Source organism: Rhamphochromis longiceps, linkage group LG20 (assembly GCF_057381845.1).
Source record: "Rhamphochromis longiceps isolate RC_006_pf linkage group LG20, R_longiceps_female_GT1.1, whole genome shotgun sequence".
Classification (NCBI taxonomy): Eukaryota; Metazoa; Chordata; class Actinopteri; order Cichliformes; family Cichlidae; genus Rhamphochromis; species Rhamphochromis longiceps.
In genome coordinates this window covers 8,574,074-8,593,763 of record NC_140576.1, presented here as the reverse complement: position 1 = coordinate 8,593,763, position 19,690 = coordinate 8,574,074, and the positions used below count along the sequence as shown (strand labels likewise).

Genomic DNA, 19,690 nt, shown 5'->3' with positions numbered 1-19,690 from the left:
GCGCTATACAAATGCAGGCCATTTACCATTACCATTTACCAAATCTGTCCGATTTAAACATAAAACACTCAGAAATATTGTGTTTTACATCCGATTGCCTCAAGGCCTTATGACATCCTCCACACTATGCACTTGAACATATAAAAATGATGATCACCACTTTTCATTCAATTTTGAGTGTTTTTAACTAGACTGAAAACTTTAAACACCCTGAATTACTCCGACAGAGGAGTTTTAGAAATATTGGCCAATTTCTTTCAGGCATACCAAAAAGAAAAACATTTCCTTAACATTTGTTTTAGTCAATTATTTATTTAATTACGCTTTGCCTGACCAGCGGGTTGTTGTGTTTGGCGTTCCAAAGACTTGTTGGCAACAGGGAACTTGTAGAGGTCCCTCTGATGGACAAACAGTGTAACATCAACACTCATTACATGGTTGAAGGGTGTTTCTCCAGTCTTATTTACCTTTTAATTTGATCATTTATTGGTCATTGTAGGTATTTGTCGTTCCTGGTGTCATTATGATACCAACAGACCAACAAATAGCCAAAAAATCGGTTGAACTTTATTTTGAAAATGCTTGTGTGTGTGGGTAATGTTATAAAGCTCACAGTGACAGCATGAAGACTTATCATGTACAGTATGTTGCAATTCATTTTTATAACTTCAGTGATCTCTGCTGCTTCCACTAGGCTGCAGTGCCAAACATCCCTTCTGTAAGTCCAACCCGTGTCAGAACGGAGGAACCTGCAGTGTGAGCTGGGAGACTTTCTCCTGTGACTGTCCCCTAGGATACGGTGGGAAGGACTGCAGCCACGGTAAGAGGCCGAGATTTTTCTTATCCCGTAGCCCTACAGTAACTACACTAATAGCAACCTTTAACAATGTTAATTTTATCATGCCACTTCAGCATAATTATTAGTAAGTAGCAAGACAGTTGCTGGTGGAACGAGCATTTTCTAGCAGTGGCTGGGATTTTAACGTTTTATTTTTAAAACCTGATTTTCACAGGACTTTGTTTTTCGGCTGTAATTATACTAACACTTCATTAATTTGTTCACAGCTTACCTAAGCTTAAATCCCCCAGATAACACCTTTTCACTTAATGTGGCTCAGTGAGTGTTGACCTGCATAATATGAATGCACCGTCTTAAATAAAAAGGAAGAATTGATGATGGAAAAATACAGTCCAACAGACTGAGCTAAGAATAAATTTAGCCCATGAGACAGTTGTTACTAGATATCTGGCTGTATTTCCTGTGTATAACTGAACCGTAATAAACCTTTAGAGATTTCCCTCTCATGAGTGGACATTCACTAGCCCAGGTGGTTTTACTCATTTATTTTTACTGGCATGTCTTGATTGCGAGCACAGACGTCCAACTCTAAGGGGAAATAAAGCGTCAAGATTCACTTGAGGGGAAAAAAAGAAAAAAAACATGGTGTTTATTGATCTCAGTGAAAAATGTTCACAAGTTCTGGGACTTAGTTTGTACTTCAGAGACTGCAGTGTAACATATGTTTCATCATTTAATTTTGGAAGCTTTTATACCTTTGATTGGTAATTAAACAACAGAGAGCAAACAACTGTGGAAGCTATTTGGGCATGAAATGCATTAAAGATCACGTCATGCCCGAACAGACATGGTCTGTTTGTCCTTCAAACCAACAAACCAATAGTCCTGATGATGCTACATGTGCTTTGAAAAACACACAATATTAAAGTGAACAACTACAAGAATTATGTTGCCGACTGACGGATAAGGACAACAGTATCATCTGGAAATTGTTTCGGAAATTTCACTAATTTTCATTTTCGTTTTTTTCTCTTCGCCTCAGTGATGACACACGTACACCGCTTTCTGGGTAACAGCGCCCTCTGGTGGGACCTGAAGAATGACGTAACCATCTCCGCACCCTGGTACCTCGGCCTGGTGTTCAGAACCAGAGCCCGTGAAGGGACTTTGCTGCAGGCCCAGGCTGGCCAGTATATCAGCCTGGTGTTCCAGGTGGGCACGAACACATTTAACATTTAAGAGGCAAGGTCGAGATGGTTAGCGGAGGAGGGATATTGAGGATGTTGAAGATAAAACTGCAGAGGGTTGATGTGACGGAGGAGGGATGGGCTGAGATGGATTGGGATAATCTGCTGTGACGACCTTTAAAGGGAGCAGCCAAAAGAAGAAGAAGTAGTATTAGTGGAAATTCAGTGGTTTACATTTTAATAATAATAAAAGAGTCTACAGCTGGGACTACTGTTCCCTTTTAAATAACACCAGGCTCCATGGAGTCTGAAAGCAGTTCACATTTCTTTAAAAGTATCCATATCTGGTGTTGAAGGAGCTTCTTATGTTTCACCGTCTGAAACACTGATTGTGAGTACATCTATAAATGGTGCCCTTCCTTTCACCAACCTTTCCACTATCACCAGAAACTCAAAAAGCTTTAACTGCATTTAGGCTTAAACACAATTTGAGCTTGTTTATATACGTTAAGTTTCAGATGCTAAATCCAAAGAGTGTTTTAAATTAGCAGAATCTCGGTGGAAGCTGAGCCAAGACGTCGGATTTCACGCTCCTACACACAGTCACACTCACACAGTCATAGCAGTGGATCGTTTTTTTCTCCCTCTCCCTCTTTTTTCTTCTTTTTGTTTTTCTTTTAATGTGATTTGCGAATTTTATTTATTCATTTATTCTTCTCGCTCTCATCAGGTAATTAATGGTCAGCTGGTCTTTTCGGTGACCCGCGGCTCAACCAGACCGGTGCGTTTGCGGTTGGATCAGGTTCAAGTGGCAGACGGCCGGTGGCACGACCTCCAGCTGGAGCTGCGAGACGTTCGCAGTGGCCGCGAGACTCGCTATGTCGCCACACTGCGGCTGGACTTCGGACTCTATCAGGTAGTGCAAATTATCATCGAAATCGAGCACACTTACACTAGAGGCACATAGTACAGTCGATTTTTTTAAAGGGGGGGAAATTAAAGTCCTTTAATAGCTTGAAAAAAAAGTAAATTAAATATTAAATTTATCCTGCAAGCATAGTTTAAATGAATAAGAAGGTTTTTTGTCGTATCTGCTTTATGAAATCAATAAGGCTTAATTTCGCTTAAAAATTAATTTTTTTGACTGTGTTCAAATTAAAAGAGGCAATTCTTTTTTTCCAGTTGTAATTCTCCATTTATTCTGTCTGTTTGAAATCTGCAGCTCCTTGATGGGCTATATTATTCGGTGTAATCGCCAGAGAAGTACTTAATTGAAATTTTAAAGCATTTAATATGAATCGAGGAAAGCAAACCTATTTAATTTCCTCTAATCCAGAATGTCCCCATAAGTACAGACGTCTCTCTCACTTCCTGCTTTGAGCCAAAGCGATGAAGGATGTATTTTAGGATGCTAAACATGAATAAATAAATAACCAATTGTATGAATTCCTTAAATTAAGAAAGATATTAGTTTATTGTAGATTGGGCTGGTGAATTTTTGCGAAAACCACCAATCAGACAACCCCTTGTAAGCAGCACTAGGCAACGGTGGGAAGGAAGAACTCCCTTTCAACAGGATGAAACCATGCTCAGGGAAGGGCAGCCATCTGCTGCAATTGGCTGAGGGATGGGTTGGAGAGAAAAGTAAAAAAAAGAACATAGGGAGACGGAGGACACATATAATGATATGCAGTGATGTATAAACACATGGAGGGGAAAAAGACGTCAGTGGAGAAGAAATAATCAGCGCGTTACAGAAAGTCCTTCAGCAGACTGAGCTCATTGTAACATGAGAAGGAGCTAGTTCAGGGTCACCTAATCAGCCCTAACTGTAAGCTTTATTGAAATAAAAAGCTTTGTGTCTAATCTTAAAAATACTGGCATACATAGCAGCTAAAAGAAAATGGCAAGGTTTTGGCGTGCTTGGTCAACAGGTGCTTAATAAAGTACTCTTGCAGTCTGCGTTTTTGAAAGCAATGTTATGCAGGGTTAAATTTTCAGCTGAGATTCTAATGTCGGAGTTCATTTTCCTTAATTTACCTTACATATGAGCCATGGGTATAATTCGCATGACATGAAAAAAGTCTTTGGAACATACAAAAACGTATTTCACACACGTCTTAAGGTATATTCATAGTACATTTCAAGTATATTTCATCAAAAGTAAACCTTGTTATCTTCCTATCTTTTTATTTCTTACTGCATTATTACTTCTCCCTCCTTCCGTTCTTTGCCTAACAATCCTTGACAGTGTTATACAACATCCTGCCTTTTTAAAACAAATACAAAGCCTATATCAAAGAAACACACACACATACGCACATACATATAAATGTTTAGAACATATACAGGTTTTTCTAAAATCCTGCAGAGCGTCAGACTCCCCAAGATGTGGGCTTCTAATCCTCGTTTCACTAATCTCCGGTGGATTATTATGTCAGATTGTACTGTGCGATGTTTGTTTCCGTGCATGCGCTAGTATGATGTATGCGCCTGTACATATGTGGCAGTGACATGAACACAGAGAAGCACGTGCACAACCACCGTCCGTATTATAATCATCTTTGGCTCGGTTTAAGCAAACACAAACAGCCTTTGTCGTGTTTTTATGTCGTGCTATTCCCTAAATCGTCTGTCAGCACGTTATGTCTTTCATCTGTTCATTGTAGTTCACCAGGCTATTCTCCAAAGTGCATCAAGTAGCACACTGAGCAAATGGTGCAGAAAAACATTTCAAATACAAAATTATTAAACAATTAAACGGCAGTTGCCTTTGAAAGGGGTTTTGGCACATGTGCCGCTGTTATCAGACATATCTCAGCTTCCATTTTAGCATCTTCTACTGCTGCTGAAACGGTGATGAATGCGGCTCATTGATTTTGCTTTCATGATCCTCGCAAGCCAAGTTGCCTGTCAACATTTCTTCACAATTCTGCTGGAGTTATCACTTGAGCATTGACCTTCTCTGCAGTGATTGCATATTATGGTTTTCTTCTGTTTAATGAAGCCAATCATTCAGTCGAATTCTTTTCACGCTCCTCTCCACCTCCCCTTCTATTTGACTGACACAAGCCTCATAATAACCTGGCGCTGCTCGCTGATATATCGGTAAATAACAATATAGCGGTTTCTGGAAATCAATAATCCTTCCAGGGAAAAAAATCGTATCTTTTTCAGTTCATTTTGATGTAAACTCATAACAGAAACATCTTTTTAATTATGTTTTTACTGATGGTCACTAGCTTGTAACTATTTTTTTTTTACCCTTCATTGCTGAGTGTGTTTGCTGCTATTAATAATCATATTCTTTTCCTTTCCTGTCTCCATCTGTTCCCCCACCTCTTTCCTTCTTTCCCCATTAGGGAACAGTGATAGTGGGAAATGAGATTCATGGTTTGAAGGTGAAACATCTGCATGTTGGAGGAGTGCTGGGATCTGGGGAGGTTCAGAACGGGATAAGAGGATGCATACAGGTAAAGGATGGAGTTTTTAACTCATAAGATAAGATAAGATAAGATAACCTTTATTAGTCCCACACGTGGGAAATTTGTTTTGTCACAGCAGGAAGTGGACAGTGCAAAAGTTATGACGCAAAAATTCGAATACAATAAGAATAAATACAGTACACAGCTGTACAGAATAGAATAAAATAATATACTATATACAGTAGAATAAAATAGAATAAAAATATACAATAAGATAAAAATAGAATACGAATGCTATATACAACTGAGTAAAAATACAACGATGCCAGAAAAGATTATTGCACTTAGTGTTATTGCACATGTGTGGATGTGTGTGTTTGTTCAGTTAAAGTCTTTGTTGTGGAGTCTGACAGCAGTGGGGAGGAAAGACCTGCGAAATCTCTCCGTCCCACACCGTGGGTGCCGCAGTCTCCCACTGAAGGAGCTGCTCAGTGCTGTCACAGTCTGCTGCATGGGGTGGGAGATGTTGTCCAACAGGGATGACAGCTTAGCCGCCATTCTCCTGTCACTCACCACCTCCACTGGGTCCAGAGGGCATCCTAGAACAGAGCTGGCCCTTCGGATCACCCTGTTCAGTCTCTTCCTGTCCCCAGCAGAGATGCTGCCGCCCCAGCAGACCACACCATAAAAGATAGCAGAAGCCACCACAGAGTCATAGAAGGTCTTCAGGAGTGGGCCCTCCACCCCAAACGACCTGAGTCTCCGCAGCAGGTACAGCCTGCTCTGCCCTTTCCTGTAGAGGGCGTCTGAGTTATGAGTCCAGTCCAGTCTGTTGTTCAGATGAACACCAAGGTACCTGTAGCTGTCCACAGCCTCAATGTCCATACCCTGGATGTTCAGTGGTTGCAGTGGAGAATGCTTGTGCCTGCGGAAGTCTACCACCAGCTCCTTGGTTTTACTGGCGTTGATCTGGAGGTAGTTCAGCTGGCACCAGTCCACAAAGTCTTGAGTCAGTCCTCTGTACTCCTTGTCGTCCCCATCAGTGATGAGGCCGACTATTGCAGAGTCATCAGAGAACTTCTGCAGGAAGCACTGGGTGGAATTGTGGGAGAAGTCTGCAGTGTAGATGGTGAAGAGGAACGGAGCCAGAACCGTTCCCTGTGGGGCCCCCGTACTGCAGACGACCCTGTCCGACACACAGCCCTGAGTCCTCACATACTGTGGTCGGTCGGTGAGGTAGTCCAAAATCCAGGTAGTGAGGTGATGGTCCACTCCAGAGTTCTCCAGCTTGTCCTTCAGAACCGAGGGAAGAATGGTGTTGAAGGCACTGGAGAAATCAAAGAACATGATTCTCACAGTGCTTCCAGCGGTCTCCAGGTGAGCGAGGGAACGATGTAGGAGGTGAATGACGGCATCATCCGCTCCAATGCCAGGCTGGTAGGCAAACTGAAGTGGGTCCAGTGATGAGCTTGTTAGGCGCCAAAGCTGAGCCAGGACCAACCGCTCCAGGGTCTTCATCAGGTGGGATGTCAGAGCCACCGGCCTGTAGCTGTTGAGGTCCTTGGGGCGTGAAGTCTTTGGCACTGGTACAACACAGGAGGTTTTCCAGAGCTGTGGGACTCTTCCCAACCTCAGGCTCAGGTTGAAGAGGTGCTCCATCACCCCACACAGTTGGTCCGCGCAGGACCTGACGACCCTCGAGCTGATGCCATCTGGGCCCGCTGCCTTCTTGCCATTAATCCTCCTCAGTTCCCTCCTAACCTGGGTGGTTGAGAGAGACAGGCTGGAGCCTTGTGTTGAGTGTGCATTGGATGCTGTTGTTGGGGGTGGGGAGGAGTGAGCAGGGTGAATAGAGGAGGTGTGAAGTGTCTGAGGTGTCAGAGGTGGAACAGCAGCAGTGGGGGTGGGTGAGTCTGCAGCCGATGTTGTAGACTGTCTCATGGTTGAATCAAATCTGTTGAAGAAATGATTCAGTTCATTTGCCCACCTCACATCCCTACCAGGCAGAGAGTTCTGCTGTTTGTGGCCTGAGATGGTTCTGAGGCCTCTCCAGACTTCACCAACGTTGTTTTGCTGAAGCTGGTTCTCCATCTTCTGCCTGTAGCTGTCCTTCCCATTCCTTATCAGTCCCCTCAACTCTCTCTGCACCCTTTTCAACTCCTCTTTGTCTATGGATTTGAAGGCCCTCCTCTTCTGCTTGAGGACAGCTTTAATTTCTGGGGTAATCCAAAATACAGTGAAGATAAAAAATAAAAGTAAAAAATGACTCTGGGATAGGCCGGTGAATACGCTAATACAGCTGCTATTGTTTTTGTGTGTTGTGTTGAGGTAACGTGACCCTCACTTTCTCTTCCTACAGGGCGTTCGATTAGGCGTGAGACCGGACGCCCCCGCTCTGCCCCGCCCCTCTAGAGCTGTCAAAGTGGAAACTGGCTGCAGTGTCGGTAATCCCTGCCTCTCGTCTCCCTGTCCAGCTCATAGCCGTTGTTCCGACCAATGGGAGAGGCACACCTGTCTATGTGAACCCGGTGAGTGAAGCAGATGGTGTGGGCTTTGCAGTTGAGCTTGATGCGAAGTATAGAGACGTCTATTTACAGATGTAAACTAACATGCAGTATGCTGGGGATCTCGAGTTATTAACCATTTTTAAAAACAACCTTTTTGTTCAGGAAAAAATTACTAATATTTTGACTTGTGATGTAAAACTGTGCCATTATTGGCTTGATGAACGCGTATGTACGAATGTTGTAGGTTTGTAAAAAAATTTATTTAATATAAGTGTTAGTGTGTCGTTTTCATGCTACCGTCACACTAAGGAAAACAGTTACTGGAGACCGTGGCACGAGTGAAATGTGACTGTTCAAAGTAATTTTGGTACGTCAAGACAGCGGTAAAACAGCATGAGGTTTGGCAATTACTTATAGTCTGTTTGTGATAACACAACAGTTAACCGATAAATCATGAAAAATCACAAGTCTGTTTCCACCTGTTGCAAATCTGTTACCGTCCACATGTACACAAATTCACTACTCACATTCAGAGTCCAGCCAGAACCAGCCATAGATTTGAAATAGAAATTCAGAAATTCCTCCACAAATGGTGACATAATTGCTACAAAAAAGATGATTTAACGGAAAAATTATATAGACACTTGGCAACCTTGCTTTTATATAGGGATGTAAGTAGAGCCGGTTAGCAACCAGCTAAATTGAGTCCTATAATGCAAAGAGATGTGTTGCAGACAAGTTGCACTCCTCAGTTCAGACAGACTTAGACTGATTACAGATGGCTTGGCAATCTGTATGAGAGTGACTGCAGTCGATCTGAGTCAGTTCTTCGTACAGTCAGATAATTTTGTGACATAATGCTCCTCCCACCCCTAAATGGACCCCTCCCCCAAAATAAATAAATAAATAAAAAAATTTAAGATTGCTTCACCATCTTTGTCCCGTCTCCTGCCTTAACCAACGTCTGGTAAATGTAGTATGCATTTTTTTTCCCACCCTCGGTCTTACAGCTACAGAATAAGGCAACATGTTCACAGAAATATGTGAATTTGTAACACCTAAAACAAAGATCAGCACATTTAACAAGTCTCTTATTAAATGTGAAGACACAACATCACCGCTAACTTTTTCACTACAGGTGAAACTAATAGTCATAGTACCCCGCTCCCAAAAAACAACTACAAAAATGCTAAAAAGGATTGATATGATGTGATTGTTGTAAAATGAATAGATTAACAGACAAAATGTAACACACCAAAAAGTATTTTCCATTGTTATTTTCCACTCCAAGCCAGGCAAAATGGTCTAAAGTTTTGACCATTGTAGACATTCAATGTAAAATAGCTGAGGTTTGAGAGTAAAAGGTTAAAGAAGCCGGCTTACTGAGAAACAACAAAAAAGGGGAGTAATTATAATGTGTCCATATGCGTAGGTGTCTCCCAGTGCTGTAACTGGGTTAAACTGATATTTGGGTTTGCATAATGAGTCCCCATCCACCTGAGACCAAGAGAAAGAGACCGACTGCAGGCTAACTTCCAAAAGCTCCTTAGTAAGGTGAATATAATGAGGTGGAATTAATGTGGAGGAAAGGAATATGATTAAAAGAGAAAGAGAGGGGTGGAGAAGTAAAGAGACAGAGGAGAGAGTAAGGAAAGTGTATACTGTATAGAGAGATGCAGCGAGGAAAAAAAACAATTGAAAGATGAAAAATGCAGAGGAGGAACAAAGGGAGTGAAAATATTAATGATTAATGAACAGAAAAAGGCGGGTGACAGAAATAGTGTAAAAAAATGAAAAACACAAAGTTTGGAGGAAGGAAGGGGGAAAAAAAGAGGGCACGAGAAAGTCAAATCAAACAGCCTGAAAACACTAGTGACACGTCTGGGAATATACGTACACAGGGATGAACTTGGAGTTGAGAGAAAATTAACATGACAGCTGCACACATGAGAGTGAAGCAAGGAAGAAGAACAGCGTAAGGAGTGATATTTGATATTTATTTGGATCTAGCAGTTAGCAGCAGTGCATGCAACAGAAGCTCTTCAGCTCTAAAAGTATTGATGTAACATGTAAGGCCAGCTGAACGGGAGGCGATTAAGAGAGATTATTTATATTATGGGTAAAGGGGTGAGGATACAAAAGACTGGCTGGCAAGTTAGCAGAAAAAGAACCATTAAAGAGAAAACCAGAAGAAAGACAAAAGTTGCCTATCCACGTTTTGAGATTAGTCACCTTCCTTCAAATCTGCTTCAATATTTCTTCAGATTTTTTCTGTACATGTAGAAAAAACTATTCTCTTAATTTTTTTCATAAAACTCAAATATTTCTTTAAGATTAGGAAGAACTTTTGTAATGTAAAGCAAACACCAGCGACAGAAACAGTAAATTATAATCAGGCAGCATCCTCTAAGGCTGAGACGTGAAGCTGAGAGTGAAATGCAAAAAAAATCAAATTCAATAAGTTTCTATTTGAGGCTGGTTCCACATACGGGTCAATGCCAGTAGACCCAATGATGAAACGTCTGGAAGGGCACCTTTCTCTCTTTATAGAAAAAAAATGTGCTCAAAGCCTGACAATAAGAAAACAAAGTTTAAAGCATTTTTTTATGAAAAATCTACTGATGTGTTTTTTTTTCTTTCTTATAACTCATTTGTTAAAGGATCAAAATTATGAAATGTGTTTTCAGTTTTCTTGTTTCCTGTTTTTTCATTAGCCAAACTTCAGTGTAGCGAATTTCAGCTTTACTCCCTCGTCTAAGTATGGCCAAAATGATAAACCCGAGTCCACAAATTAAATGGTGCGCTTTTATATCCAGTTTATGGTTACAACACAAAACTAACTGGAAAAGTGAAACTGATGGAGAAAACTCATCCATCCGCCCATTCATTCATTATCTTAACCACTTAGTCCTCTGTCACACAGGCCTACAGACTGATTGGTTACCCCCTCAGGGATTCCTTGACTAGTTTGCAAGTGGTTGTTAAAGGTTGCAGGCGATTGCTGCAACCTGTAGCACCAGTTGAAATTGGTCACAAAGAGAGTGGTGCCTCAAAAACCTCCATGTGATCACTTTGGTTGCTAGCAGATTCCCATAGGTAGGTGTAGTATGTATGAAAAGTGCCATCTTGTCAAACATTCACCTTTAACTCTTTCAGCTGTAGTGAAACTTGGAAAAAGTGCAACACAGAGAATGGAAAACATTCGCCTTCACCAAGTAAAAGTTGCGCGAACGACATTAGTTTCACTTAAGACAAACATTCTCTGAATGATGGAGATTTTGCGAATTTCACAGAGACAATCACAGCAATCACTCACCTACAGGTCAGAGAATTACCATTTTTCCCCTTTGACTGGTGGTTGCCATATGGTTGTTGAATTTCTAGGTCTATGAGACTGGGGCTTCATGCAGTTTGGGTTTGGGGGAGACCCTGCAACAGATTGCCAGCTTGTCACAGGCCTAAATTAGAGAGATGGACATCAATCAGCCAGTTTTAAATCACATGGAGAGGACACAAGCAGCCAAAAGGGGTTTCATTCAGTCTCAACACAGAAAGACCCCAACAGACCAGCAGATTCAAACCCAGGACTTTCTTGTTATAACACAGCACTAACAGTGCTGTTCTGTATAGGATGTGATTAGGTTGCCATTCCACTCTTTAAAAACAGACAAGCAAAATGGGTCACAGTTGTCACATATCAGACTGATTTTGCTTTGTAAGGAAAAGCAGCAGGCTTGAAATGAGATTCATGAGATTGGTAGTATGTCGTGCTTTTTAGCCGAATATGCCTGATTGCTAGGTCAGACTACCTCAGCACATAAGAAGAAATAAATAAATAAACATAGCAGCTTACACCCTCCCACGTCTGTGGAAAAAAAATTCAGGAAAGAGCATCAGGTATAACACTCCAAAGTCTTCTGCATAGACTGCTACCACAGCAGCTACCTTTAGAAGGCAGAAGTAGGTGATGAAAAGTTATCCAAGAAAGAAAAAGTGATGAAAATGCTCATGATGCTTGAGGGAGTGAAAGAGGAGTCAGTTTGACTATGTGGAGGATATAGTGAGACAGCCTCAGGCCTTGACAGCATGGTAGAGGAAGCAGAGAGGCACTGCTATCCCTGTAGCATCCTGCACCAGCCCGCAAGCTAATGCTAACACCTTGACTTATTAACTTGGAGCATGCACTCAGACTTGGCACACACACACAGATGCCTTCACACTGAGACTCAACCACACACACACACACACACACACACACAGCGTTTCCACAAACTTAATATGCGTGCACTTATTTACTGTACACACATGCGCTTTCATTATCATTACATTTCATCAGCACAATGAGCATTAAAAATTGAGACTGTTATAGAATGAATGCTGCTTAGAGACAAATCAAAGTTTAATAACGGCAGAGGGAGAAAGAAGTAGATGCGCACTCTGAATAATTCCCTTTCATGTGTGTGTTTGTGTGTTTTGCCCTGGTGCTGAAGTTAGCTTAATGGGTCTCGGGTAACTGACAGCGCATCTGACCTGCAAAAGGCCTCCTAGAAGAAACACACCGCCTCTCTGTCAATCACACACACACTGAAACAAGGTTCTGCATGACGAAGCAAGGAGATATCTGCCTTCTAGTCTCCTCACTGTCTGTGCGTGTGCGTGTGTTTCTGAGAAAGCATACAGCAAGTATGACTATGTGCGTGTTGCTGCCAGCTGCTTCAGACTAATTGGCCGTTGTGAAAAATGAGATCTAATATGAAAAATTGCAGCCATGTTGATTTATGTCCATTTGAGTTCTCGGACTGCTGAGAAGACCACAAGATCATATGCAGAAAACACAATTGGAGAACGAGAACTCTTGTAACTGCTTTTACTGCAGTAGAGAGTAATTCATCAGTGTTTTTGCCTTTTGTCAAGGTGTTACAGACTGTAAACAAGTGCCAAATAAATATTTCTTTAAATGGAGTTTGGCGGTGGAAGTGCATTGTTGGTTTGGGCGTGGTGTGCAGCTGCAGTGTATTAAACGCCGTGCCTCTGGGAAAAGTGGTGGAGATATATGAGCTTCGAGTTGTAGTTTCCTGTGCTCTAACCTGGAAGAACAGGCCAGTAGATGCCAGATCCTCAGGGTGCTGAATCAGGGTAAAGTTGTACTCTGTGACAAATGACTCCTCAACTGGAAGTGTCATTTATTGATCAGATGTGATATCAAAATAAAAAACATACAGGTAGACCACTGTTATATGACTATATGAATGGTGCACTGCAAGTACTGTGTAGTGTGTACTTCTTTAATCAAAAATATCTCTGAAATGATTGCAGCTCAGGGGTATAAAGTGTGTAATAACGTCATGACACTGAGTAATGTCTGCAGGGGATACAATGTCACAAGTAAAAGCACTTTAAAATAGCTTTACTACATTAACTCTGTCTCCAAATCTCCAAATCAGCAGCAACCTCTGCAGCAAAGTATTTGCTTCAGCAGCAGAGCCAGAACATTTTTATGAAGTTGATCGGGCTGAGACCATTACTTGCATGGTGCATAAAGATAACACAGGACGTGATCCTTCAGGTCTTAGGCCTACAGCAAATCACTATAGGCACTTTGATAACTTATAACTAGTGCTGTAAGCGTTAATCTTGTTAAAATGACGTTAACGCCATAACCGAAAAATCTCTGTTAGCGAGTTAGCGCGGATCGCCCTGTGCGTGGGGCTGCACAGCGTCAACACGTTAGCTCGTTAACGCATTAATGCATCAAAAGAAAGAGCAGGAAGTTCAATTTGTAACACTTTCAGATGATGTGAAAACACTGATGGCTAGAATATTTTGTCATTAGTGTTAATTAGTCAATGAAGCTCTCAAGAAAGTCAAGTCAAATAGTTGATGTCACTGTTAAAATGTGTGTTTGTGGGAACAATAGCATGGTGAAAGGGTTCTGCAGAACGCTCTGATAGAAAAGGACAAATTAATGACTTTAACAACTGTTCATTGATTTTTGTGGGGTAGCTAGAGGGTTGGCCATACGTCAGTGTGTGGTGTTCATGGCCTCCTCTTGATGCTTTCTTTTACCCAGCAAATATTTCTACACTGAAAAACTATCAGGTGGAGATCTTCTCTAGATGTCTAATCATGGTTAAGAAATACATACTCAAATGAAAGTTTGAGTAAGATGGTGGAGGTCGTGGTGATGCCAGTTGGAGGTCAGACATACAGAAGGAGGTTCATTCCTTCTGTATGTCTGAATTAGAGTAGAGAGAGTCTGTTTTGTTTTTAATCAATAAAGAGACAAAGAGTAGAATACAACAAAATTAAAAAGTTTCTTGAAAAGAGACAAACTCATTAGCAGTGAATCAAACTCTCACACACAGCTTCATGCTTTTGGATCCACAACTGAAATGACTGAATTAATTGACTTGTCGTTTGATTGATCCCGAGTTTATGATGGTAACATCATGACCAGAGTAAGGATAACTGTAAGAGTCTGATTCATTCAGTTCACCATGCAGCGAATGAAACAGAACTTAAATGTATAAAACGGCAGCTTAACTGTGTTGTAATACTCATCTGTGTATTACAAAAAAACCCCAAAAAGATAAATGCAATTTCTTCCTTGTTATGAACTGATCTATATCTCTCACGTTCAAAGACACAGTATCACGTGATCTCTATGGAAACGTCGCTGACATCTGCCTGGCTCCGGTTCAGTTTTTGGCATTGTTCCACGACCAGTTTGTATCAGAGAGACGACACTGGGGTTTCAGTCGTGTTTGCTTGTCAACCTCTTGACGCTATGCAGCAGGGCACAGTGGGTTGCCTTTGCACAGAAGGTTCCTGCTAAAACATGTAACTAAAACAGCACAAACCGAACTAAAAGTTCAGTGCATATTTGAACGAGTGCTTTCTTTCTTTCATCGTGAGCCGCCGTTGTCACATAGTTACTGAACTCGGCGCTCAGTGTGAGCATTTTGTTTGGGAAATTTCGACACGCACAATCTTTCCACTGTCAGAGAAGACAGTTGGATACACAGAGGATGAATGGACGGTTCAGTGAACAGATGACTCATTGGTCTTTCCTGATTGTAGTCATGTGGAGAAGTCAAGCTGATGTTGTGTTACAGGAAAGTCAGACGCGAAGCTGTGAGTCACGCTGAATGTGTGTAGCGCTCGAGAAGCACAACTTTTCAAACCAACTCCTGCACCCTGACTGCGAAAGATGAAAAACACATGCACGCCATTCTTTGTTCTTCAGGCTCGAGCCTCTTTCTCGCTCTCGTGTTGTGTTGAGAAGGCCAGTGTCATTATACGCGTCTGAAAACAGCCAAGGCCGTTGTCGTCTCCCTTTTTTCTGTTGCCATGGTGAAACTGTAAAGATGTATAGTGCTGATAGAAGAGTGTACGTGTGTGTGTACCTATGTGTGAATGTGTGTGTGTGTGTTCAAGAAAAGCAACAGATGTAGAGAACAATAAAATTAAAGGTGGAGAAGACAGAAAATAGGCACAATGTTTTTGTGCATTTGTTGTTAGAAGAAATTGTGAGATGAATAATTGGAAACTGAACAATGGCTCCAATTAGCTTCATTGTGTGAAGTTTTGGAGATGAAGCTGGGTTAGTGTCTGTTTTTTTAAAAAATTATATAGCATGTTTGGGTTTGATTATGTACAGAGAGCAGAAAAAGTTAGAAGGCCATGCAATTACTGAAAAAGGATTCATTTGAATGCTGGTGTAAGTGAATACTGAGTACTAGCAGAAGCCAAGGCCACAGGCTTGAAAGCAAAGCGCCTTCTGTATTTTCTTTAGACGGACAAGTGAAAGCAGACCTTGCACATGTTTGTCTGCTTCGCTGAGAGGAATGCAGACCTCAACAAGCTGCACGCACACATCAGCCAGTCACACTTCGATCTGCAGAGACGTCCTTCTGTTCTGTGCCAGTAAATTAAAAAGAGGGCCTGAAAGCCAAGCTGGCTTAAGACACGAGGTGAAAGCAGAGATTTGTTGATCGGTCTGGAGCTCTGGATAAAATATGATGAAAACAAGTTGTCTGTGTTTGTGTTGTACAAGCAATCAATCATGACTGATTGGTGAGGACAAATTGTTTGACTCTCTAATGCTGTCAGGTAAGAATTTAGATTTTCTAAAACCTTGGTTTATGACAACCTCGGCTTCACGTTGTGTTTATTAGTAATTAACATGCCTAATGTAGCAAAGACCTTTAATTCCCACGGCAGCCATAAACAAATGCACGATAGGTCCACATACAATAAAGGCATGAGTCTGTGCTACCTGATTAGATAGAAATCCAGGCATTTACATGTTATTTCTGTCTATTTGATAACCACAACCTTGCTAAACAAAAATATATGTTAAGTAAATGAAACCTCAAATAATAAAATATTGGCAGATTTTTCTGTGGCTCCACAGTTGCAGATGAGAATCCCCTGAGAAGGAAAAACCCAGCTGTATCAGTTGGATTCATTATTAATTATTACAGGCAAATCTTAGTTTTATTTTTATTATTCATTTGAGTCTGTGGAATGTTTTATTTTAAATTCATTGCTTTTATTTCTGGCTTCACGTGAGTGTAGATTTTTTTGTCATTGAGTAGTCCTGTAATATTTAAGTCCCCCTATTAAAAAAAAGGCTCCCTAATGACTAAATAGCACAATTATGCTCTTTTTAATTTAAAAGGAGGTCTAGGTGAGAGGCCTTCACTATTTGTGCTCAATACACTGCAAAATATGCATAAAGCGCTCAGCTTTAGTCATTAGATTAAAGAGGGGTTTTTATGTGCTGGCCTGTATTACCATATAAGAGGCGGGTGTGTTTGTGTGGAGTGTCTCGGGATTGCATTGAAGTGTATGACGGCTTCGTTCCTCATGCTGCACACAAGTATACCTTGGGAGTGTGCGCGTGTGTTGTTGAAGTGGCTTGTTCAGCTGTGTTGAAGTGTACTGTCTTTGCTTTTTATGTAGCACATTTCTGTGCTGTTATGAAAAAACGACATTTACACTTTCTTTTCCAGTGACATTATATTGCTTTCAGTTTTTCTGCACGTGACTTGTTGTCCATAAGTGGCACAGATGTTCCTGTACGCTATCTCAGCTGCTTGGTTGTGCCTCAGTGCGCACGCAAGGTCCACATACAGTAAATATCCTGCCTCTATGCGTCTGGTGCTTAGGGCCTGTTCTTGTGCTGCCGTGATCAGAGCCTCTGTGCTGTCCTTTTAGCAGTTCTTTTCTGGCCACTGGTAAGATTTCTTGATGTCAGCCACTTCCTCTATTTGTCAGTGGTTCATCCCATTCAGGGCCTTGGTCGTGTAGATTGCTCCTCTTTCTGTTCCTCACCGTCTGTCTTCAGCTGCCTGAGGCGTTCTTGGAGCAGCTCTTCTTGGGCGCCTGATATATTCACAGATGCTCCATGTTTCATTCTGGATTGTGCCTCTGACACTCACTAATCCTTGCCCTCGCCATTTGCAGTGCTCATAGAGCCTCAGGGTGCTGGACTTCCGGTTGTGAGGAGTTTTTGTTTCTTCACATCAGTGGCATCTCTCTCCTCCTGTGACCAGCTTGGTACGACAGTGGGGTATGTGCTGAGCAGTAGAGAGGATGTATTGATGGCTTGGATCTTATTCCTACCATTCAGCTGGCTTTTTAAAACCGTCTTATCTTCTGTAAGTACTTGTGGCTGACCTTTGTGCATCTTTATCATGGTTTCCCTTGGATTGTGGGATACCCAGGTACTTGTAGCTGTCCCATATATCTGCTATTCCTCCTTCTGGTGGCTCCACCCCTTCAGTCCAGGTTATCTTCTCTCTCTTTTTTACCATTTGGCCAATATACCCACTTATCCAGGCTAAATGGCATCCTGATGTCCTCGCTATCGATCCTGATGAGGAGGATTGGTGAGTGTGAGGTGACTGATGGTCACTCCAGTCCTGAATTTATATCTGTATCCAGTCTTAGTGATGAGCAGGCTTACAGGACTGACGCCTGTGCAGAACAGCAGTGTGAACAGTGATATATTTTGCATTTGATGGTGACACGTGTGGTTATTACCAGGTACTTCTTGGTGAGTTTGGATGTTGGCTTTCTGCTCATCCATAGTTCTCACATGTGTGGCATATACCCTCTCATTGGGTCGGCATATGTGATACATAATAGCATCTCTGCATCAGTTCTATATTATCAGCCGTTGTCCATGGATGCTTTGTTCCAGTAGCCTACTTCCCATCAACATGTCTTGGTTCCTCCACACCTGACGTGCATATATATTGCCGTATAGCAAGTGGAATGTTTTCTTGATGCTACTCTTGTACTTGTTTTGAACTCAGAAAAAAAAAAGAAAAAAAGGAAGAAGCGCTGTGTTAGTGTTTCAGCGGCTGACAGTGTAGCAATGCACCGTTGCGGCATGTTTTCCAGTGGCTCACCCAGCCGAAGTGCGTCAGGAGAATGACATTTGTGATAATCGCTGTTTGATGTTTGAGATGTTTACTTGCGAGTTGACAGGTTATTATGTGTGGTACACAGATGGAAGGCGCAGCGCCATACTGCATATTCAGATCTCAGTGTTTGCTGTGTTCTGCTTTTATTTCATCAAATTACTTGGAAGGGAAGTTCTTTACACACTAAGGTTGTCTTTTTTTTTCTGTAGATGATTGTTTCCAAAATAAATCCGTTTTTTAACGTTAATAAAACTTGGACATACTCAGTGTTAATATTTAGGTAGCAGTAGGATGAATGGATATTTGCTTAGACCCACTTAAATATGCATAACAAGTCTCCTGATATTTTTTCTTATAAGTTATTATAGCAAATAAAATTGAGGGTTAATCAGCCTATGACTTCCTCCCTGTGTCCATAGAGTTTAAAGGATGTGCCACTTGCTCAGGTGGAAGATACATGTCCAGTGAATTTAATCAAAAATATTATTTAATCTAACCTGCAAAACAAAACAAAAAACATTTAAGAACCAAGTTTTCTTACTGTGCTGAAGGTTTTTGACATCTCTCTTTGTGTCTCTCAGGTTATTATGGGAAAAGCTGCACTGACGCCTGTCATCTGAATCCATGTGAGAATGAGGCTCACTGCCACAGGAAGCCCAGCTCTTCCCATGGATACATTTGTGACTGCGGAGACAACCACTACGGGCAATACTGCCAGCACAGGTACACAGGCAAACGCCCACGCAACTGATGTAACATTTGAACTTCGGGTTACCTGCGAGGTGCCAACACAGACTACAACTCTTTGTAGTCTCTAGCCCACTTAAGCTCTGTTCAGTTATGTGCGTGTCTTGGTAGCTTTAGTTCAGCCTTGTTGCCCCACATCTCCAGCGTTCCATGTAATCCACTGTGGGATGAGCGGAGTCTCAAGTCAAAACACACACACACTCAGAGGTTATCTGTGGTTATGTTAAACTGTGTGAAGTAAGCGTAACCCTGACCTGACCCCGTGCCTCTTTCCTGCCTGTGAAATCCACACAGCTTAAGATTTATCTCATGAGCTGCTCATTGTGTGAGCTTTTGTCCCAGATGAACATCTTTGATCTGGTGTGTTTTTCACAAGGACACACATTTTCACCTGCAAATGAAATATCGTAAAGTTTTTCCATATATTTGATTGGCAGACAGTGAGAGTTGTATGAAAATTAAATCAGCACTAAGACTGGATTTATAATAATTTTACAAAGATTATGCAACAAGTCATATGCGTGCACACACATATATGGCTCATTAACCATAGGTGGTCATGAGAGTACCTCTTTTTCCTTTTTTTTAA

At 41.6% G+C, this 19,690-nt stretch overlaps 1 protein-coding gene across 2 annotated transcripts in view; it reads left to right on the top strand.

Annotated features, from left to right (window-relative positions):
* celsr3 (cadherin, EGF LAG seven-pass G-type receptor 3) overlaps window positions 1-19,690 on the top strand; it is a 128,308-nt gene that overhangs the window by 67,447 nt on the left and 41,171 nt on the right. For both annotated transcript variants that reach the window (XM_085393818.1, XM_085393817.1), the window contains 6 exons: window positions 695-820; window positions 1,842-2,011; window positions 2,717-2,902; window positions 5,349-5,459; window positions 7,771-7,939; window positions 18,936-19,077. In XM_085393818.1, coding sequence (XP_085249944.1) covers window positions 695-820; window positions 1,842-2,011; window positions 2,717-2,902; window positions 5,349-5,459; window positions 7,771-7,939; window positions 18,936-19,077 — 904 coding nt within the window. The remainder of the gene's footprint in view (window positions 1-694; window positions 821-1,841; window positions 2,012-2,716; window positions 2,903-5,348; window positions 5,460-7,770; window positions 7,940-18,935; window positions 19,078-19,690) is intronic.